We start from the raw sequence: 21777 nt of genomic DNA on the forward strand, positions 1-21777 counted from the left end.
GGAAGGCAATTTCCTCTCCTCCGTTTCAACAACCTTCACGCCTGGCTGCACCCCCTCCATCCCTCCCCCTGGCTCTCTCTAACTGGACGTGCCTCTGGGCTCCACTCATAATTGGGGTGACGGTCACATCTATAGGTCAGACGTACTTCAGGTGGACAAGGCAACAGTGGCCAGTGATTGCTTCGGCAGTGTTGATTGGCTGGAAACTATTGAAGTCGTTTTGGAGGAGGGGTGCGCTTACCTGATGAACTATTGTGCTCCCTCAGTGGCCCAGGGCTACATGAAATATGGACTGTCTTTCATATTTATGGTTCCCGTTCTCTGGGTGCAGCTCAACCTTGGCTTGATTCCTGGATGACTGCAGGCTTGCAACTTGCAGGGGACCGCTGTAGAACCATCCAGATAAAGTCTTCAAAATAAAGTCTTCAAATCAACACTTTTAAATGGTCCGTCCCATGTTAAATAGGCTTACTAAGTGTTGCCTGATGTACATGTAGATAGTTTTAACAGCCCTACAGTTTAAATGCATTCTTACGTCTTACTTTAAACACACATTTCTACGCATATGTGTAGGGTCCATACATGAACTCTTAGATCAGTAAATATTGACTGACTTGAGAGCTGACATCCTGCTGGGCCGTAGAGTTTGACATGTGGTTAAACACGCCAAGCAGCAGAAGGACCCAGGGAGTGGCCAGTCCGTGCCTGACTGAAACTGAGGTGTGCTTTTCCAGAGACGGCACTGGCAAAGTGCTGAAGACCATTAACCCCGGCATTAACCACCTGACCACACACACACACATGGTGGCAGCGTGCTTTAACGGGGCGGAGGGTGTGTGTCGTTGGCCGGGCGGGATGTGTCTGGTCTCTGTGTGTGCGCTCTGCTCCCGCTCTGCTCCCGCTCTGCTCCCGCTCTGCTCCCGCTCTCGTCCGCCTGGTGAAGAGCTCTGTTGTTGTCCGTAAACAACACAGCAGAGCGCTCTCTGACACGGCTCTCTTGTACGCCTAACCAGATAATCAGCCAGGGCCGTTTGAGCTAACGAACAAAGAGAGAGAAGAATGGCATTGATGATTGGCTGTATTCGTTTTAATAAACATAGGATTGCCACGAGTGGGAGAGCCTGTTGCCGTCCAGATTATTCAGTCATGGAGCGAAGGCTCTGTCTTTACCATAAACTGCCGTAGAAGTGACCCTATGAACGGTTGGTTGGTTGTAAATTGTGTTTTTAGGAATAGCAAGACAGCAAAACAAGGTTTATGCTCAATAATAATGGTCTTAATGTAGATGAGTCATCATTCATTTCAGAGGGAAGGAAAAATTTGACATTAAAACATTGTTTTCCTCTCACTCTTCTCCCCTACTATCTCTCTCCTCCCCCACTCTCTCTCTCTTCCTCTCCTCCCCCGCTCTCTCTCTCCTCCCCTGTTCTCTCTCTCTGTCTCCCTCTCTCTATTTCTCCTCCATCTTCCAGGACCCGAAGATCCTGTCAGCGTTCGAGGCGGTGGGGAAGACGGAGACTGATCTAGAGGGCTGTATCATCTGCATCTGCAGTGGCACCGACCTGGTCAACCTCTCCTTCATGTTCATGGTGGCCGAGAACCCGGACATGGCCAGGGTGAGAGGATGACTTGTCGCTCCTCATTTCCATCACAGCCTCCGCTCTGTGATACTCGAGTGGTAGTCAGCCAGGCCAACCTTTTAAACAAACCCTCAAAACAGTGATTAAGACCGGCTATAATGTGCCGCATTCTAGCCAGCCAAATGAAGGCCCTAACCACAAGGGTAACACGTTATATCCTGACTACCTCAGCGCTGGCCTCGGCTATGTCTTTCCCTGCAGCCTGGAGGAGCGTTGTAATGAGACAGTCTCTCTCTTTCTTTCTCACTTTCTTTCTCTGTCTCTTGTCTGTCTCTCACTCATTCGCTCTTTCTCTCGCTTTCTCTCTCTCTCTCTTTCTCCCTCTGTCATGTGGTCCAGAGGGCTGTAGTGTTAGAGTAGAAATACCTTTCTCCCTCGCCCCTAATCCCCCTCTCCCTTTCACTCATCCGTCTTCTCAGTGGGCTCAGACAGCAGATTCCCCCTCACCCAGACCTCAGCGCTCAGAAAGCACACATGGCAAACACTGCCACCTTGTGGCCAGCAGTAGATCTGTAGCCAGGTTCACATTTCCTGTTAACCATATCCAATAGACGGTCAATGAAAGGCCGTCTGGTAAATATGAACCATACTAGAGTATTTGGTCTCCTCCATGCTGTGGACAGTGCTACGGAGATGATGTTGTATCTGTAGGGAGTCAGGTGGCTGAGCGGTTAGAGAATCGGGCTAGTAATCAGAATCGGGCTGGTTCTATTCCCGGCCGTGCCAAATGACGTTGTGTCCTTGGGCAAGGCACTTCACCCTACTTGCCTCGGAGGGAATGTCCCTGTACTTACTGTAAGTCGCTCTGGATAAGAGCGTCTGCTAAATGACTAAATGTAAATGTAGAGACACAGGGTTGGAAATCATCTACCCTGAGCAGCCTTCACTAGTCAGGCCTGAAGGTCAGATACACACACACACACCTACTCTCCAACTCTCTCACACACACACACTGTTTCTCAGCATGTAGGTTGCCCTAAGCAGCAGACCTAGAGAGCTGACAGTGTTATTCACATCAGCACAGCCAGGAACAAATACCACACACACACACACACACACACCTCTAGGACAAGTAACACATCCTCTGTTTTGGTTAGTAAGAGAGAGGCCCTCTGAAAAACTGGACTCTGTTGTCACCCTCTCTGTCACACACACACACACAGGAACACAGGAACGACACAGTGTTTACGTGTGTGTGTGTGTGTGTGTCACAGCATATCCACTTTCAGTGTTTACATGCCAAAGGCCTAAACATCTAAACAACAGACTGATAAATGAAAAACTAAAACTTCAATTTCCTATTCTTGTCTGTCGTGTTTGCGCGCATGTGTGTTTGTGTGTGTGTTTGTGCTTGTGTCTGACCTGTGATTGTTTGTTTTCAGAAATGGGCAGAGGGTCTGAGGTCTGTGATTCACAACTTCAGAGCAAACAGCGTCTGTCCAATGACCTGTCTCAAAAAACAGTGAGTAGAGTGCCCACAGTCCACCAAGAATGTTCCAGCTTGTCTCTATCAATATTAACCCTTGCGTGCCTGTGTGCCTGTGTGTGTGTGTGTGTGTGTGTGTGTGTGTGTGTGTGTGTGTGTGTGTGTGTGTGTGTGTGTGTGTGTGTGTGTGTGTGTGTGTGTGTGTGTGTGTGTGTGTGTGTGTGTGTGTGTGTGTGTGTGTGTGTGTGTGTGTGTGCACTATTTCCTCCTCTAGTTGGATGAGGATGTGCTTTCTGACCAACATAAATGGGAAGATCCCAGTGAGAGGGTAGGAGAAGCTCACTTAAACAGAATCACCTCCTGTCACTTTCTGCTTGTCCCTGAGTGTATATCCTCATAGCTGTGCGCGCGTGTGTGTGTGTGTGTGTTGCAGAATCACGCGGACATTTGCATCGGGAAAGACGGAGAAGGGAATCTTCCAGGCTCTGAAGGAGCTGGGTCTGCCCAGTGGAAAGGTTTGAAGGAAGAAAATACAAATGCATACATGCATACACACAAGATGGAAGCTCACAGCCGGTTCCTTCCCTGAAGCCTTTCCTCCTGAGGTCTGAAACTCCTCTGGTGTTTCGTATGGCTTCATGGTCTTCTCACCTCTGCCTCTTCAGAACGACGAGATCGAGCCTTCGGCGTTCACCTTCGACATCTTCTACGCCCTCACGCAGAAGATCTGCCCTCGCACCGACATGGAGGAACTCTTCAAGAAGATGTGAGTGTGCTCCTCTAACTCTGGCCTCCAATCGCAACTCTCCATCACCTCTTCACTGCCTAGGACCATCACCAGAACTAGACATGGTTATCTGTTTCTCCTGATAGTCCAGTCAGTATGGCAGGGTACTCAAAACACAATATGGGGATCAGAGGCTGAGTGTTGTTAAGTACTGTTTATGTGTCCAGAACCGAGACCAGCGTTTAGAGATGTTTGAATCTGCTCAACTAACCCCCTGTGGGCAAGCCTAACCTGCTTATGAAGTTCAACATCTAACCCGTTTGTTTATACTAACCCACCATTACTAGAATGTTCTATCGGTGGTGATTTAACATCATGAATGTGATGAATTGTAACATGAAGGTGTTTTATATTGACCCACTAAAACTAGCTTTCTCCTAAGTACTGACTGACTGAGCGGACATGTTAAAGAGGCATAACGTTTTGTTTTTTCTAATTAATTCCTTTGCAGCAATGGGGACAAAACTGATTATTTAAACGTAGACCAGTTAGTCAGCTTTCTGAATGAAGTAAGCTCTTTATCATTCATTAACTACTCTCTGTGTGACAGCTTGAGCCCTCCCCCCCTGGCTCTGGGTAGAAGTTGCCCATAAGAGCAGATCTAGGATCAGGTGACCTTCAGCCAATCCAACTTCTAACAATCCGATGGCAACACACAAACCTGACCTGAGATCAGTCTCTAGGGGCAACTTCATCCTAAACTGCATGCCTGGCCCCTCCTTCCCCTCTACTCCCCCTCCCTCATCGCCTCTCTGTGTGGTTGTTGTTGCCACAGCAACGGGAGGCAGTTTCGGCTGTGTGACTATTCTGCTTCCTGAGTCCACGCAACGCCCTTTCTCTTTCCTCATTGGCTGTGACAACCTCGCTTCAACACATTTCGCTCTGTCGTCCACTGTTGAAGGCCTTCCCCCTGCTTCCCTCCCTGTGTGTCACGCTCTAATGGATCCCCAGTAGAACGAAGCACTGATAGGTCTTGTTCCCGCCTGGCAGATCAATGCCTGTGTCACGTTGATTCTGTTGCTGTGTGTTTGAGAAGCCGTGCTTTAAAAAAATTCACACGCATTTGGCTCCTCCCCTTGAACCCCCCCCCACACACACACACACACTCCCCAGCTCCGCACCATTAACCGTGACTCCTGTTTTCAAGTCCATTTCTTCACGCTAATGACACGACCTTCACCTGTGGTGCACAGCTCCCCCTGGTGGCAGCGTGCGGTGCAGCCCTCCCTGTCTGTCAGTGCCGGCTCTGTGTGTGTCTGCTGCTGTGTCACCCCCCCCCCCCCCCACCCCCCAGAGCAAGCCCATGCCCTGCCCAAGCCCAGGGCGCACCCACTGGGGGGCTGACAGGACAGGACTGGGCTCCAGTTCGGCCTCCCCAGCCATGTTTCTGACTCCAGTCCTGTCAGGTCCACTATCTCAGAAGGGGGGGGGGGGGGGGGGGGGGTCCTCGTAGTTTCAGTGTGTGTGTGTGAGGTTGAGTGGGGCTGTGTCTTTGGTCTTGTACGGTTAAGCGTGTCTATAGGATGTGTGGACAGTTGTCTGTGTGTGCAGCCTTCCGGATGGTGATGTGTGTGTGTGTGGTCTCCAGAACCAGCGGGACCCCCGGCTAAACGAGATCCTGTTCCCCTTCTACGACCCCAAACGAGCCATGCAGATCATCGAGAAGTACGAGAGAGACCCTGAGCTGAGGAAGAAAGGTAGGGGAGAGATGGTGGGATGGTGATGGAGGACAAAACCACAAATAGTCTGCTGCTGTAGACACATTACTGCCCCCTTCCTGGTGAAGAAAGTAGGTTAACCTTAAAACTAGGTTCTACTTACTCACAACCTTGGCCCATCCCCTCCCCCCTCCCTCTCTCTCTCCTTTTTCCCCTCATTCTATCACTCCCTCCCTCTCTCTCCCTCTCCCTCCCCAGGTCACATGTCCAGTGATGGCTTCTGCAGGTATCTGATGTCGGATGAGAATGCTCCGGTGTTCCTGGACAGGCTAGAGCTGTACCAGGAGATGGACCAACCGCTGGCCCACTATTTCATAAGCTCCTCCCACAACACCTACCTGACGGGACGCCAGTTTGGAGGGAAGTCCTCCGTGGAGATGTACAGACAGGTGCTGCTGTCCGGCTGCAGGTAGTGTGTGTGTGTGCGCGTGTGAGTAAAGGTGTGTGTGCGTGACTGTACGTGCTCGGGAGTGTGTGTGTTTGTCTAAGTGTGTGTGTGTGAGTGAGTGTGTGTGTTTGTCTAAGTGTGTGTGTGTGTTGTCCCAGGTGTGTGGAGCTGGACTGCTGGGATGGGAAAGGAGAAGACCAGGAACCTATAATCACACACGGCAAGGCCATGTGTACAGACATCCTGTTCAAGGTGAGCACATACACACACACACACACACACACACTAAAGCACATACAAGGCCATGTGTACAGACATCCTGTTCAAGGTGAGCACATACACACACACACACACACACACACACACACAAGCACATACATATGTATATACACTGTCTTATATTTCATTATCCTATATATAGCAGCATTTTTATAAGCCATCCAAAAAAGATGAACTCCCTTGAACTGTATTATTTATTACACAGGACAAGTTTGCCATCTGGTGGCGATACTTTAATACTGCACCCGATAGAGAAAATAACCTAATCAATCCATCTGACGTCACATAATAGGAGCTCTCATCCAGACTGATTGACTGCAGGTGACTGTTGTTGTGTTTCCTTCCTCTATCAGGATGTGATTCAAGCCATCAGAGAGACGGCATTCGTAACAGCAGAGTACCCAGTCATCCTGTCCTTTGAAAACCACTGCAGGTACAGCAGCTTCTGCAGTCCCACCGCAAGGCTTATACAAGATGGAGGAACATGTTCCTGCATATGAGGTTTTCTGTGTCTGTGATTAGGATGTCTATCAGGAAAACAACTAAGCTGTTTGCGTTGTGTGTGTGTGTGTGTGTGTGTGTGTGTGTGTGTGTGTTAGTAAACCGCAGCAGTATAAGATGGCTAAATACTGTGAAGAGATTTTCGGGGACCTGCTTCTTAAACAGCCTCTGGAGGGATATCCGGTGAGTACCTGTCAATCAAACTCAGTGTCGAATCATAAAGCGGTCAAAGAGTCGTCGTCAAATAGGAGCTGCCCTCTCTGATTTCACTTCCTGGTTTGGGGATTTCAGATTGAACCTGGGCGACCCTTACCCTCTCCCAACGACCTCAAACGTAAAATCCTCATCAAAAACAAGCGCTTAAAACCGGAGGTGGAACAGAGTACGTCCACCCAGACCGCCCTGCTACACCCACAGATATATATAAAGACTAGATGTCTTACGGCGGAGTCTAGAACGTCCGCACATGGCGGCCGTCTTGCTACAGTCAACTCGCTCACCCGTAACATTGCGTTGATGCTACATGTACTTTTTAAATGACCATAACTTGCTCAATTTTCCACCGATTTTTAAACGGTTTGGTTTGTTATCAACGTCAGAGATGTCGGTATGCCACTGCATACTTATATTCAATTTTTTAAATAACATAATTATTCATAAGTATGCAGTGGCATACCGACATCTCTGACGTTGATAACAAACCAAACCGTTTAAAAATCGGTGGAAAATTGAGCAAGTTATGGTCATTTAAAAAGTACATGTAGCATCAACGCAATGTTACGGGTGAGCGAGTTGACTGTAGCAAGACGGCCGCCATGTGCGGACGTTCTAGACTCCGCCGTAAGACATCTAGTCTTTATATATATCTATGGCTACACCCCCCAACCATGTGACGTTATGATCACTTAGAGCCCACCCCAGACATCCATTTATCTGTGTGTGTGTGTGTTACAGAACAGTTGGAGTCCTTTAAGAAACACATGGATGCAGGAGAGACCAACACGCCTGCCATCATCCTCGGAGAGGAGAACGAGGAGGACGGCGACATCTGTGAGCTGTGTCTGTGTGCTGTGAGGCGCCTGGAAGGGGGTGGTGCAGTGTGTGTGTGTGTGTGCTGTGGGGCGTCTGGAAGGGTTTGGTGCAGTGTGTGTGTGTGTGTGTTTGATCGTGTGTGTGTGTGTGTGCAGGTGGAGAAGACAAGGAAGGGAACCCCGAGGGCCAGCCCAGCAGCCTATCAGAGGATCTCAGTGAGAAGGAGGCTAACAGCCTCAGTGCCAACAGCACCACAGCCAGTATTACGGCCAGTAGCGCGGCCAGCACCAGGGCCAGCACCAGGGCCAGCACCAGGGCCAGCACGGGGCCCAGCACCAGGGCTAGCACGGGGGCCAGCACAGCGGCTAGCACAGCGGCTAGCACAGCGGCTAGCACTGCGGCTAGCACTGCGGCTAGCACCGCGGCTAGCACCACCAGGAAGGAAGAGGAGCCGGACAACAGCCTCAGGAAGGTGGGCGTTGCCTGGAAACGGGTGCATGCTCTGTCTAGCTGTTTGGAAAGAGATACATTAAAGTCATGAGGTGATGTTGTTGTCGTCCAGGTAACCGATGATGAGGTCACAGAGATGTCCGAGGCCACGGAAGCTACAGACATCACCGACATCTCAGAAGCATCTGACCAGGACAACAACAAGAAGGTAGCCTGCACCCACACACACACACTCACACACACACACTGTTACTGTGTCCTGTATTGCCTGTTATTAATTTTTTTACCATACACTGCAGTCGGGAGAAGTGTGTGTGAAGTAGGGAACTCACTGTGTGTGTGTGTGCTGTGGCCATGCAGGCAGAAACCACAGATGATGAGGAGGCCTTGATAGCCCAGTACACCTATGTAGGAGCCACCACCAACATCCACCCCTACCTGTCTGCCATGGTGAACTACGCCCAGCCTGTCAAGTTCCAGAGCTTCGACAACGCAGAGGGTACACTGGCACAACGCCAAGCGCCTCACTTTGGTCCGACCCGCGTCACTTCCTGTCTCACTTCCTGTTTCCCCCGTTCCAGAGAGAAACATCCACCACAACATGTCGTCCTTCAACGAGTCGGTGGGGCTGGGCTACCTGAAGACCAACGCTATTGAGTTTGTCAAGTATCCTTTAGTTTCACTGCTCCTGTACACGGTATGCAGATGTACTCTCCCAGCACTGCCCCCTCTGTTCCTGCCCCCTCTGTTCCTGCCCCCTCTGTTCCTGCCCCCTCTGTTCCTGCCCCCTCTTTTCCTGCCCCCTCTTTTCCTGCCCCCTCTGTTCCTGCCCCCTCTTTTCCTGCCCCCTCTTTTCCTGCCCCCTCTCTTCCTGCCCCCTCTGTTCCTGACCCCTCTGTTCCTGCCCCCTCTGTTCCTGCCCCCTCTGTTCCTGACCCCTCTGTTCCTGCCCCCTCTGTTCCTGCCCCCTCTTTTCCTGCCCCTGTCTGGGGCCTGGAAACAAGCTCTGTAGCGAGAGACTTGGAGGCAAAACTTTGGTTTTCACTCTGCTGTTGTAGGTCACCTAGATTGGGGCTCGTTTGAGGGACACTCCCCATGTTGATCATGATTTTCTCCTTCTGGTGAAACACAGCACACTGCCTTCAGGGAGCACTTTCCACACATGCATACGTGTACACACACACATCTCCCCCCCCACACACACACACAAGCAGACACTGTCCTCTCTCGCCTGCCTGCGTTTTTCCCTGAGCGTTTTGCACAGCTACAACAAACGTCAGATGAGTCGTATCTACCCCAAAGGAGGCAGGGTGGACTCCAGTAATTACATGCCTCAGATCTTCTGGAACGCTGGATGCCAGATGGTCTCGCTCAACTTCCAGACCCCAGGTACCAGAACACATAGAACGCAGAACATGGACCCTAGAACCTCTGAGCTCCCCCCAGGGTTCTGCGTGGCCTTGTGCTACCGTGCTCACGGGTTCCTGTTCTGCGGAGGCCTTGCGGTTCCTGTGGTGATTGATGACGTCGAGGTTGAGGGCTCGCTCGTGTGTGTGTGTGTGTGTGTGTGTTCTCATGTCGCAGACAAGTACAGCTTTCCTGTCAGGTCAACTCTGTACATATAGGATGGATTTCATATCTCACACACACACACCACACACACACACCCTAGGTGGGCTTAGCTTTTGGTTCTCAGCACATCATCTGACCCCCTGCAACACCACAAAGGCCTGGCCCTGCAGTGCAAACACCCACACACTGTCAGACACACATGCAAACACGATTCGTCAGTCACGCACACTCACACACACACACACACACACACTGTGGACCCTGTTGTTGAGCAGCTGCTGCCCCATGTCTGAGGGCGATGGGGTTGGACCATATGTCCCCCTGTGAGTGGGCATGTGTAGGGCTGGAGGGTGGAGGGGGGCTGGGTGAAGGGGAGGGGGGCCTGGGGGGCGAGGGGTGGATAAAGAGAGGGATGGTGGAGGAGAGGAGAGATGTCAGTGAGGTGGAAATGCCTGTTCTGCTCCCTGTCCCTCCCCCTCTGCGTCGAGCAACAGCTCCTCAGAACATTCTGGAAGGGTCTTTGCTCCTGTTTGTTTCTGTATGTGTGAATGCATTTAATCTGAACTGAATCCTCTTTTTCTCTCTCTTCCTCTCACTCTTAGATCTGGCCATGCAGTTGAACCAGGGAAAGTTTGAGTACAATGGATCCTGCGGGTGAGAGCAGTACTTCCCTTCCACCCCCCACCCCCCTCCGTCCCTATCTCTTGCCTCCCTCCATCCATCTCTCTCTAACCCCCCTCCTTCCCTCCTCCCTCCCCCCCTCCTCTCTCTCTCTCTCTCTCTACCACCCCTCTCCCCCCCTCCTCCCTCCCTCCCAAAAAAGCTCATCAATTAAAGCTTGTCACATCTCATTAGTATTGGCCGGCGGCAACCGTAACCACCATCCGCCTGAGAGCCAATGAGACCTCTGGAGATACGGGCTCCCCCTCACCCAGCGTTACCGCCGACGACTATCTTAGCAAAAGAGCTCCGTGGCTCTCTCATCCATCTCTCTCTCTCCCTCCCTCGTTCTAATACCGGCCCCAGGGCGCAGAGATCCCCGCTAACACTGTAGATCTCATATGGGAGGAGAGCTACACTGTCAGTACCCATTCCTGCTAATGTGCTTCTAATGTGCCCATTGGCCTTACTTAACTCTCTCCCTCACACACCATCTCTCCCTCTCTCTCTCTTTCTCCCTCTCTTTAGTTAGCTCGCATGAATTATATAACCGACCCCAGGTAGAATCATGTCATGAATCACAGCCACATTCACAAACATGTACTTAAATTGAGTTCTTAGGTTATTCTTAAATTAAATGGGTTTTTAATAAGTTTTTTTGAATCTGCAACTAATTGATCTGCAGTCAGATGCTGTTCCACTGAGCTATATCCATCCCATACATTATCATCAGACCTGGATCCAGTAGTTCAGCTGTACGATAATGACTCTCTCTCTCTGATTATCTCTCTCTCTCTCTCTCATGACTCTCTCTCTCTCTCATGACTCTCTCTCATGTCTCTCGATGTCTGTCTCTCTCTATCTCTCTGTCAAACTGTCGCTCTCTCTTGTCTCTCTGACAGGTACCTACTGAAGCCAGACTTCATGCGGAGGTCAGACAGGATGTTTGACCCCTTCTCTGAGACGCCCGTTGATGGGGTCATAGCTGCCACCTGCAGCGTGCAGGTAAGGTCAAAGGTCACCCTCGGGTCAGAGTGAGCGGTCCTAAACACCATGAATTTCTCTCAACTATTTATGCAAAATCTCCTCCCCTCCTCCTCTTCTCTTCCTCCTCTCTTGTCCCCCTCTCCTCCCCTCCTCCTATTCTCCTCCTCCTCTCTTGTCCTCCTCCCCTCCTCCTCTTCTCCTCTCTTGTACCCCTCCCCTCCTCCTCTTCTCCTCCTCCTCTCTTGTCCCCCTCCCCTCCTCCTCTTCTCCTCCTCCTCTCTTGTCCCCCTCTCCTCCCCTCCTCCTCTTCTCCTCCTCCTCTCTTGTCCCCCTCTCCTCCCCTCCTCCTCTTCTCCTCCTCCTCTCTTGTCCCCCTCTCCTCCCCTCCTCCTCTTCTCCTCCTCCTCTCTTGTCCCCCTCTCCTCCCCTCCTCCTCCTCTCTTGTCCCCCTCTCCTCCCCTCCTCCTCTCTGTATAGGTGTTTTCAGGCCAGTTCCTGTCAGATAAGAAGATAGGTACCTACGTAGAGGTGGACATGTACGGGTTGCCGACAGATACCATACGCAAGGAGTTCCGCACGCGCATGGTCATGAACAACGGCCTGAACCCAGCATACAACGAGGAACCCTTTGTCTTCAGAAAAGTAAGAAGGAGGAGGGGGGAAGGGGGGGGAGGATGGGAGGGTAGAGGGGGGGAGGAAAGGATGAGAGGATAGGGAGAGTAGGGAGGGGGGGGAGAGGAAGAGTAGGGATGGGGTAGGGTGGAAGAGAGGGGGGGGGGGGGGAGGAGAGGGAGAGGAGGAGGAGGGGGAGGAGGGGGGAGGAGGTGCAGGGAGAGAGAAACTAAGGGAGGGATGACTACAGGACTTTCCAAACGTTAGTTCTGTATGCTGTCTGCGTCCAGGCTGGAAAGTGGTTTGTAGTTGAACAAAGGAAGAGAGGGAGGGAGAGAGGGATGGAGGGAGAAGTGAGGTCCCTGTGGTGATGTGTCCTTACTGCAGAGGAGAGGGGGCTGGGGGAAGGACAGCAAGGGACACCAACACTCCCTGGGAGAGGTAGCAGAGGATATGAAGACAGAGGGAAGAGAGAGAGAGAGAGGGGAGAGAGGGAGAGAGGGGGAGGGGGAAAATAGAAGGCAGACAAAAAACAGCTAATAAATGGAACAAAAACACAGACAGGGAACAAAGGAAGAATAGAGACAGATATTTGTGGGAAAGATTGAGAGAGAGAAGGGGGAGAGAGAGAGAGAGAGAGAGAGAGAGAGAGAGAGAGAGAGAGAGAGAGAGAGAGAGAGAGAGGAGAGAGAGAGAGAGAGAGAGAGAGAGAGAGAGAGAGAGAGAGAGGAGAGAGAGAGAGAGAAGAGAGAGAGAGAGAAGAGAGAGAGAGAGAGAGAGAGAGAGCTGCTCTCAGCAGAATGTGGAGTATCTCAGCCATGACTGTGACTCCAGCTCCCTCAACACACACCATCAATCACAGCCTGCCGCAGTGCTCCCCAACACACACCAACACACACACACACACACACACACACACACACACACACACACACACACACACACTGCCATCAGGAGGGCCATTACATGCAGTGCTGCCAGGGCTGCCTTTTCATGCACACCCTCTCTTTCTCTCCCTCTCCCACACACACACACACACACACACACAGACACACATATGAAGAATAGATCATTGGTACAGAGACCTTTACACATTTAGTCATGTTTGCCTGTACACACCTACACACGACTGTCTGGGGCACTGTGCTATCACACATTATCTCCTACACACACACACACACACACACACACAGCGACTACAGTACCACTCACATCAACCTCTCCCGACAGTTCATCTGTGCTATCTCTAACCTTCCCTTCCTTTCATTTATTAATCATCCCCCTTTCACGCCCTCCCCGCTCTTATCTGAAAACACAAGGCCAGGTAACACACACACACACACACACACACACACACACACACACACACACAGCTCTCCAAGAACAGGGCGCCCATGCGGGCTGATGAGATGGCCTTGTGTGAGATATGCAGGCTGTGGTGCTATCGTCCCTGTACAGAGCCTCGTAGTGTTGCAGCGTTTCTAGATAGTGTCCTCTGTGGCTCATCCTCGTATGAAAACACACTGCTGATATCTCTGTAGCCTGCACAGCACTGCTGATATCTCTGTAGCCTGCACAGCCTCCTCATGAGTCATGCTCATGAGGAGGCCTCCAGTCCAGACCTGACTCTCTCTCTCTCTCTCTCTCTCTCTCTCTCTCTCTCTCTCTCTCTGACTCTCTCTCATCTGCCTCTGTCTCTCTGTCTCTCTCTCTCTCTCTCTCTGACTCTCTCTCATCTGCCTCTGTCTCTCTCTCTCTCTCTCTCTGACTCTCTCTCATCTGCCTCTGTCTCTATCTTTCTCTCTCGCTCTCTCTCTCTCTGACTCTCTCTCCTCTGCCTCTTTGTCTCTATCTCTCTCTCTCGCTCTCTCTGACTCTCTCTCCTCTGCCTCTTTGTCTCTATCTTTCTCTCTCGCTCTCGCTCTCTCTCGCTCTCTCTCTCTGACTCTCTCTCCTCTGCCTCTTTGTCTCTCTCCTCTGCCTCTTTGTCTCTCTCTCTCTCTGACTCTCTCCTTTGTCTCTATCTTTCTCTCTCTATCTCTCTCTCTCTCTCTCTGACTCTGCTCCCTCATTGACTGTTCCTTTCGTGCTTCTTCTCTATCTCTCCCCCTCTCTAACTCTCTGCCCCTCCCTCCCCCCCCCCCCCCTCCGTCAGGTGATCCTGCCAGACCTGGCTGTGCTGCGCATTGCCGTGTACGACGACAACAACAAGCTGATAGGCCAGCGCATCCTGCCCCTGGACGGCCTGCAGGCGGGCTACCGGCACATCTCCCTGAGGAACGAGGGCAACAAGCCTCTGTCGCTGCCCACAGTCTTCTGCAACATCATCCTCAAGACCTACGTCCCCGACGGCTTCGGAGGTGAGGGCTCACGCACGGACAATGAGTGTGCGTGAGGGAGAGGGGAAGGGAGGGAGGGAGGGACAGAAAGAGAAAGAGAGGCAGAGAGAGACAGTGAGAGACCAATACTTGCACTTATTTATGTGCTTACTAGTCTTTTTTGCTGGCTGTTCCTGTCAGTGTTGAGGTAATATCATTGTGTGTGATGTACCCAGTTAGTCTGCTATGAGTAAGTGTCTTAGTGTGTGTATGTACTGTACACAGTTTACATCTGGTGTAATGACATGGAGCAAATGATGATAGCAGTGATGTGCTCGTAAACACAGGGTCTGAGGCCTGCAAATGAACAAGACGTTTGACTAGTCATTAAGCAAAGCCCAGGGCCTGGATGGTGAGCATGTGCGGTAGCAGCAGCCGTCAGTGTGGACGGAGCCCAGCTCAGCAGCAGCATGTGCTGTGTGTTCCAGCTATTGTGGACGCCCTGTCCGACCCAAAGAAGTTCCTGTCTATAGCAGAGAAGAGAGCTGACCAGATGAGAGCACTGGGGATCGAAACGGTACACCTTCACCTGCTCCCCCCTCACACACACACACACACACACACTGTGCCTGGTAAACACAGGGTATTTATACCCCCTGTGCTCAGTAGCTTAGAGTGGTGCCTTGGTTTCTCCATGTGTGGCTGGTAGTGATGATTAAATGTCCTGATACCTTATAGAAAAGAGAACCTGCTTTCTGATCAGACTTACTGTAGCTGCACCTGCAGATGTGTGGCTGCCCTGTCTGTCATCTCTCATCCCCCTCTCTCATCCCCCTCTCTCATCCCCCTCTCTCCCCTCTCTCATCCCCCTCTCTCATCCCCTTATCTCCCCTCTCTCATCCCCCTCTCTCATCCCCTTCTCTCCCCTCTCTCATCCCCCTCTCATCCCCCTCTCTCATCCCCTTCTCTCCCCTCTCTCATCCCCCTCTCTCCCCTCTCTTATCCCCCTCTCTCATCCCCCTCTCTCATCCCCCTCTCTCATCCCCCTCTCTCATCCCCTTCTCTCCCCTCTCTCATCCCCCTCTCTCCCCTCTCTCATCCCTCTCTCATCCCCCTCTCTCATCCCCCTCTCTCATCCCCCTCTCTCATCCCCTTCTCTCCCCTCTCTCATCCCCCTCTCATCCCCCTCTCTCATCCCCCTCTCATCCCTCTCTTATCCCCCTCTCTCATCCCCCTCTCTCATCCCCTTCTCTCCCCTCTCTCATCCCTCTCTCATCCCCCTCTCTCATCCCCCTCTCTCATCCCCCTCTCTCATCCCCCTCTCCCCTCTCTCATCCCCCTCTCTCCCCTCTCTTATCCCCCTCTCTCATCCCCCTCTCTCATCCCCTTCTCTCCCCTCTCTCATCCCCACAGAGCGACATCGCTGACGTGCCCAACGGGAGCTCGAAGAACGACAAGAAAGGCAAGGTGAACGCTGTGAAGAGCAGCGTGTCGCCTCAGACCAGCTCAGAACTGGCCCAGACCTCCAGCTCCGCCCAGAACAACACCGCAGAGGCCAAGAAGGGTACCCCCAACCCCCCCCCCCCACACACACACACCCCTCACACACACACACACCCCTCACACACACACACACCCCTCACACACACACACACACCCCTCACACACACACACACCCCTCACACACACACACACACCCCTCACACACACACACACACACACCCCTCACACACACACACCAGCCTCACACACACACACACCCACCCTCACACACACAAGGCACTCCGACACACGCTCTCAACCACAGCACCGTCTCACACTGTAAGACATGTTTTGTCTCTCCCACTAGATACGTCTGCCCTCGTGCCTACTGTAAATATCGATGACTTGAAACAAATGAAGGTGAGATCACAGAAAGGGAAAACAGCCCACATTACAGACTGAGCCACACACAAATGTGTTTGTTGAATTGAAGGATGTGTTTGAGCTGTGTCTCCTCTCTGACCCTTGCTGCTGCTGCTGCTGCTGCCTCCTGCAGACGTACCTGAAGCTGCTGAAGAAGCAGCAGAAGGAACTCAACGCCCTGAAGAAGAAACACTCCAAGGTGGGGGAGACGCCCAGCTGCACGCTGCTGCAGACCTGTGCATCCTGTCAGAGAGAGACGCTCCCTTTCATCATCCACACACTCCACACACACTCCCTCCATACACACACACACACACTCCACATGCACAAACCACACACACACTCACTCCCCACACACACATGCTAACTCCCTCCATCCCTCCACACGCACAAACCACACACTCACACAATGCACCACACACACACTACCCACACACCCAAACCATGCACACACTAAGTGCATCCTGTCTCTTCCCCATACGGGGTTTGTCTGTCTTTGATCAGGCCCAGACTGAGGTGGACATGCAGACATTAGACTTGCTAAGATCACCCCTGGCTCCTCGACCACAGTGGTCAGGATGTGTGTGGGTCCTGGACATACTAATGACCAGCACTCATGAATCAGCCGTTATACAACCACCTGTCACAGACCGCTGTCTGGTTCATCAAAGGACACTCTTTCAAAACACCCTCCGATTGCGTAACCTTCATTACAATTCCACAGGCTTTTCTTGGATGAATACTGTTGTTGCGGTTGGTGTAATCGTATTCATGTGTGCCTGATTTAGATTTGGTTCTGAAAGATTGAATTTCAAATGAGCCGTTTCTACCTATGCCAATGTCTGATCAGAGTCCACTTGCGTACATTCATTACAATTCCACAGTCTTACTGGATGAATCCTGTTTGTAATTGATTTAATTGATCTGGTATGAGCCGTTTCCAGCGGTCTGAGCCTGTGTTGTGTCTCCCCAGGACCAGAACACCATGCAGAAGTCCCACTGCACCCAGGTGGACAAGATGATCGCCCAGCACGACAAGGACAAGCTAACCCAGGAGAAGCTGCTGGAGAAAGCCATCAAGAAGAGGGGGTGAGGCGTGTGTGTGGTGTGTGTGTGATCTGGAGGGTCCTCCAGGGCCTCACACCTCCGGGCCCTGACTCCTGCTGTCTCTCCTCACCCCTCCTGGCCCCTGACTCCTGCTGTCTCTCCTCACCCCTCCGGGCCCTGACTCCTGCTGTCTCTCCTCACCCCTCCGGCCCCTGACTCCTGCTGTCTCTCCTCACCCCTCCGGGCCCTGACTCCTGCTGTCTCTCCTCACAGGGAGAACAACTGTCAGGAGCTGAAGAAGGAAACGGAGATCAAGATCCAGACCTTAACTACAGACCACAAGGCTAAGGTACGGGGCGCTAAGCAACAGTAACTAGGAGCTTTGTACCTGTGGATGCTCACTTGAGGGATGCTAACTCCACACAAATGTGTGTGTGTGTGTGTGTGTGTGTGTGCGCGCGCGCAGGTGAAGGACATCACAGCCCAGCACACTAAGGAGTGGTCAGAGATGATAAACTGTCACAGCTCTGAGGAGCAGGAGATGAAGGACAGTCATGTGACCCAGCAGTGTGACCACCTGAAGAAGCTGCTAAACACCGTGCAGGAGCAGCAGACCCTTCAGCTCAAACTCATCCACGAACGGTAACACACACACACAATAACACAGGAACACACAGACAATAACACACCCACACACATGCAGGAACACACACGCTCCTCGAAGGCTTCCTTAAAAACATTTTCTGCCTTCCTTTCCTCACAGACAGAGCAAAGAGATGCGTGCCAACCAGGCTAAGACATCAATGGAGAACAGCAAAGCCATCAGCCAGGACAAGACCATCAAAAACAAGGCAGAGAGAGAGAGGTGAGTCACACCAGTTTACCTTGAGTCAGTAGACGTCATTGGAGCAAGCCAGTGTAACTGAGCACATCCAGGTGAAGGTGACTGTCTTCATCCCGTACCTCTTCCTCTCTCCTCAGGAGGGTGAGAGAGCTCAACAGCAGCAACACCAAGAAGTTCCTGGAGGAACGGAAAAGGGTTTGTGTTTAGCTCTCACCTCCCATTCACCAGCTGGAGTTTTGGTTGTACATGTTCTGGGTGAATGACAGTGACCTCGTTCCTCTCTCTCTCTCCTTCTCCTCCTCCTCTTCTCCCCCTCCTCCTCTCTCTCCTTCTCCTCTCTTTCCTCCTCCTCCTTCTCCTCTCTCTCTCCTCCTCCTCCTTCTCCTCTCTCTCTCTCCCCCTCCTCCTCCTTCTCTCTCCTCCTCCTCCTTCTCCTCTCTCTCTCTCTCCTCCTCCTCCTTCTCCTCTCTCTCTCTCTCCTCCTCCTTCTCCTCTCTCTCTCCTCCTCCTTCTCCTCTTTCTCTCTCCTCCTCCTCCTTCTCCTCTCTCTCTCCCCCTCCTCCTCCTTCTCCTCTCTCTCTCCTCCTTCTCTCTCTCCTCCTCCTCCTTCTCCTCTCCTCCTCCTTCTCCTCTCTCTCTCTCCTCCTCCTCCTTCTCCTCTCTCTCTCTCCTCCTCCTCCTTCTCCTCTCTCTCTCCTCCTCCTTCTCCTCTCTCTCCCCCTCCTCCTCCTTCTCCTCTCTCTCTCCTCCTCCTCCTTCTCCTCTCTCTCTCTCCTCCTCCTCCTTCTCCTCTCCTCCTCCTTCTCCTCTCTCTCCTCCTCCTCCTTCTCCTCTCTCTCTCCCCCTCATCCTCCTTCTCCTCTCTCTCTCCTCCTCCTCCTTCTCCTCTCTCTCTCTCCTCCTCCTCCTTCTCCTCTCCTCCTCCTTCTCCTCTCTCTCTCTCCTCCTTCTCCTCTCTCTCTCTCCTCCTCCTTCTCCTCTCTCCTCCTCCTTCTCCTCTCTCTCCCCCTCCTCCTCCTTCTCCTCTCTCTCTCCTCCTCCTCCTTCTCCTCTCTCTCTCTCTCTCCTCCTCCTCCTTCTCCTCTCCTCCTCCTCCTTCTCCTCTCTCTCTCCTCCTCCTTCTCCTCTCTCTCTCCTCCTCCTCCTTCTCCTCTCCTCCTCCTCCTTCTCCTCTCTCTCTCTCCTCCTTCTCCTCTCTCTCTCCTCCTCCTTCTCCTCTCTCTCTCCCCCTCCTCCTCCTTCTCCTCTCTCTCTCTCTCCTCCTCCTCCTCTCAGCTGGCCATGAAGCAACAGAAGGAGCTGGAGCAGTTGGAGAAGGCCCAGAGGGAACAGCTGGAGAAACTGGACAAGTTCAATGAGCAGGTAAACAGTAACCTGCAGTGACCAGCAGCTTCCCCCCCCAGCCTTAACCCAGAACATACTAAGAGACGTACCCCACTCACCTGAGCCCAGCCATCTGAGATTCTTACAACCCTGTAATCACATGTTCACTTAGCTGGCGCTTTTGTCCAAGTCTAATCTCCAGAAGCGCAACTGAGCTTCCAGCGTTGCCTTTTCACGTTGCCATCTGGTCATGAACTCATCGCCTGTACATGTATGTTACTGTACATGTATGTTACTGTACATGTATGTAACATGTGTGCCCTCATTCATTTGTTTTTAATTTCATTTGCTTTCCTTGCACAGCTTTTGAAATCACACCATGCAAACAAACAAGGTAGGAAATACCATCCCTCCACTTTAGCTTTCCTTCCCTCATCTCTACATCCATCATCCCTCCATTCTTTTTGTTCCCAGTCTTCAAACTCGGGTGTCTTGCTAACCCTTTCCATTTCCCCCCCAAAAACGTTGAATGTGTATCGTTATCCAGTGTGTGTGCGTGTGCGTGCGTGTGTGTGTGGATGTCCAGTGTGTACAGTTTAAGTACAACTGCACGTGTGGTCTGAGTCGTTGATCTGACGTGCAGCAATAGAGGGATCATTTTAGTAAAAAAGCAAGAGAGATCATGTTTGTATTTCCACCATGTCATGAAAGGTGCATGTTTTAAATGCAGCACTCAGGGTGTCGTAGCCCCGCCTCCCTGCCGTGAGTCAGGGATCTGAGTCAGAGGGTTGCCTAGCAGCCAGACCCAGTCGACTCACACATGCATGACTCAGCATGCTGCAACACTGTACCTAAGAGCTTCATTTAGTGGGCTCTCAGAAGAGTGACTTATTACAACAGGACTGGACATAGACTGAAGTCAGGTGGCTGAGCGGTTAGGGAATCGGGCTAGTAATCAGAATCAGTCATTGTAAAGGTTGCCGGTTCAAATCCCGGCTGTGCCATATGACATTGTGTCCTTGGGCAAGGCACTTCACCCTACTTGCCTCGGGGGAATGTCCCTGTACTTACTGTAAGTCGCTCTGGATAAGAGTGTCTGCTAAATGACTAAATGTAAATGTAAAGTCTGTTTTGAACTGGGTAGACAGCAGATGAAGAGATATTGCAGTACAGATGGGACTGGGTGAAGTATGGAAGCCTACTTTAGCAAAGACTATAATCTGTGGGAGTTTTTTTGCGGAATACTGTTGTTTGGTGTGTGTGTGTGTGTGTGCTTATGCTGTTGTTGCCTCTGGCAGGCCAAGGACATGCAGCAGATGGTGAAGTTGGAGGAGGAGATGGACCGCCGACCAGCCACAGTGGTGTGAGCGACTGAGGGACACACACTCTCACACACACACACACACACATGCATGTACACTCCAACCACAGAGAGGTGTGACACCCACTCTCGCCAGAGACAGACACAAATCATACACATACGCACAAACACACACTCACTCTCACACACACACACACACACAGATAACTGACCACCCCTCATCCTAAGACTCACCAGTGGCAGGCCGTGTTCTCCTCCTGGTACTGGACCTCCGTCCTTCCACCAACACCTGCTACCCCCGGCACAGTCCTGTCTGCCGTCTAAAAAAGCAGTGGCAGTTGAAACCAGAACAGACTGCACCGCACACACACACACTCTCTGTCTTCAGTCCGGTGTCTATCTGGTTGTCATGGGGGCAGGATGTAACAGATCTGTCAGGGTGCCAACGGTACGTTTACAGGTACCAACCAAACCCAACTTGGAGGGAGGGGGACAAATATTTATTAGTTTTAACTTTATGTCGGCACAATATGTGAATTATACTGTACGCTACACCAGAGTTGTGTCCAGAGCACTTTAAATGTGGTAGGCCATCCTAAATGATCAGGGGCACTACAGTATGTAGCAGTTCACTACGCTCTCTATGTTTTGATAAGAATGTAAAAACTAAACGTGTAAGCGCTCTACAAAGGAGAGACGCCTTCCCCCACACCTCGTACCCCCACACCTCGTACCCCCACACCTCATACCCCCACACCCCCACACCTCGTACCCCCACACCTCGTACCCCCACACCCCCACACCTCATACCCCCACACCTCGTACCCCCACACCCCCACACCTCGTACCCCCACACCTCGTACCCCCACACCTCATACCCCCACACCTCTTACCCCCACACCTCGTACCCCCACACCTCATACCCCCACACCTCGTACCCCCACACTTCGTACCCCCACACCTCGTA

At 51.9% G+C, this 21777-nt stretch overlaps 1 protein-coding gene across 4 annotated transcripts in view; it reads left to right on the plus strand.

Moving 5' to 3' along the window:
- Window positions 1–21559, plus strand: part of LOC136947336 (1-phosphatidylinositol 4,5-bisphosphate phosphodiesterase beta-4-like) — a 48909-nt gene extending 27350 nt beyond the window's left edge. For 2 of the 4 annotated variants that reach the window (XM_067241357.1, XM_067241358.1), the window contains 34 exons: window positions 1473–1616; window positions 3023–3102; window positions 3341–3394; window positions 3500–3581; window positions 3732–3832; window positions 4305–4362; window positions 5442–5550; window positions 5770–5980; window positions 6118–6211; window positions 6592–6671; window positions 6838–6922; window positions 7031–7121; window positions 7694–7789; window positions 7927–8243; window positions 8334–8429; window positions 8582–8720; window positions 8803–8887; window positions 9486–9610; window positions 10396–10447; window positions 11356–11458; window positions 11918–12082; window positions 14208–14412; window positions 14859–14947; window positions 15784–15934; window positions 16220–16272; window positions 16409–16474; window positions 17249–17364; window positions 17596–17671; window positions 17789–17964; window positions 18086–18187; window positions 18304–18361; window positions 19442–19528; window positions 19853–19883; window positions 20788–21559. In XM_067241357.1, the coding sequence (XP_067097458.1) occupies window positions 1473–1616; window positions 3023–3102; window positions 3341–3394; window positions 3500–3581; window positions 3732–3832; window positions 4305–4362; window positions 5442–5550; window positions 5770–5980; window positions 6118–6211; window positions 6592–6671; window positions 6838–6922; window positions 7031–7121; window positions 7694–7789; window positions 7927–8243; window positions 8334–8429; window positions 8582–8720; window positions 8803–8887; window positions 9486–9610; window positions 10396–10447; window positions 11356–11458; window positions 11918–12082; window positions 14208–14412; window positions 14859–14947; window positions 15784–15934; window positions 16220–16272; window positions 16409–16474; window positions 17249–17364; window positions 17596–17671; window positions 17789–17964; window positions 18086–18187; window positions 18304–18361; window positions 19442–19528; window positions 19853–19883; window positions 20788–20864 (3654 nt within the window). In that variant the 3' untranslated portion in view covers window positions 20865–21559. Of the gene's footprint in view, window positions 1–1472; window positions 1617–3022; window positions 3103–3340; window positions 3395–3499; window positions 3582–3731; window positions 3833–4304; window positions 4363–5441; window positions 5551–5769; window positions 5981–6117; window positions 6212–6591; window positions 6672–6837; window positions 6923–7030; window positions 7122–7693; window positions 7790–7926; window positions 8244–8333; window positions 8430–8581; window positions 8721–8802; window positions 8888–9485; window positions 9611–10395; window positions 10448–11355; window positions 11459–11917; window positions 12083–14207; window positions 14413–14858; window positions 14948–15783; window positions 15935–16219; window positions 16273–16408; window positions 16475–17248; window positions 17365–17595; window positions 17672–17788; window positions 17965–18085; window positions 18188–18303; window positions 18362–19441; window positions 19529–19852; window positions 19884–20787 lie in introns of those variants that run through there. The other 2 variants (XM_067241360.1, XM_067241359.1) reach the window with 2 other exon arrangements.
- Window positions 21560–21777: the final 218 nt, after the last annotated feature.

This window comes from Osmerus mordax, chromosome 8, assembly GCF_038355195.1.
Source record: "Osmerus mordax isolate fOsmMor3 chromosome 8, fOsmMor3.pri, whole genome shotgun sequence".
Lineage (NCBI taxonomy): Eukaryota > Metazoa > Chordata > Actinopteri > Osmeriformes > Osmeridae > Osmerus > Osmerus mordax.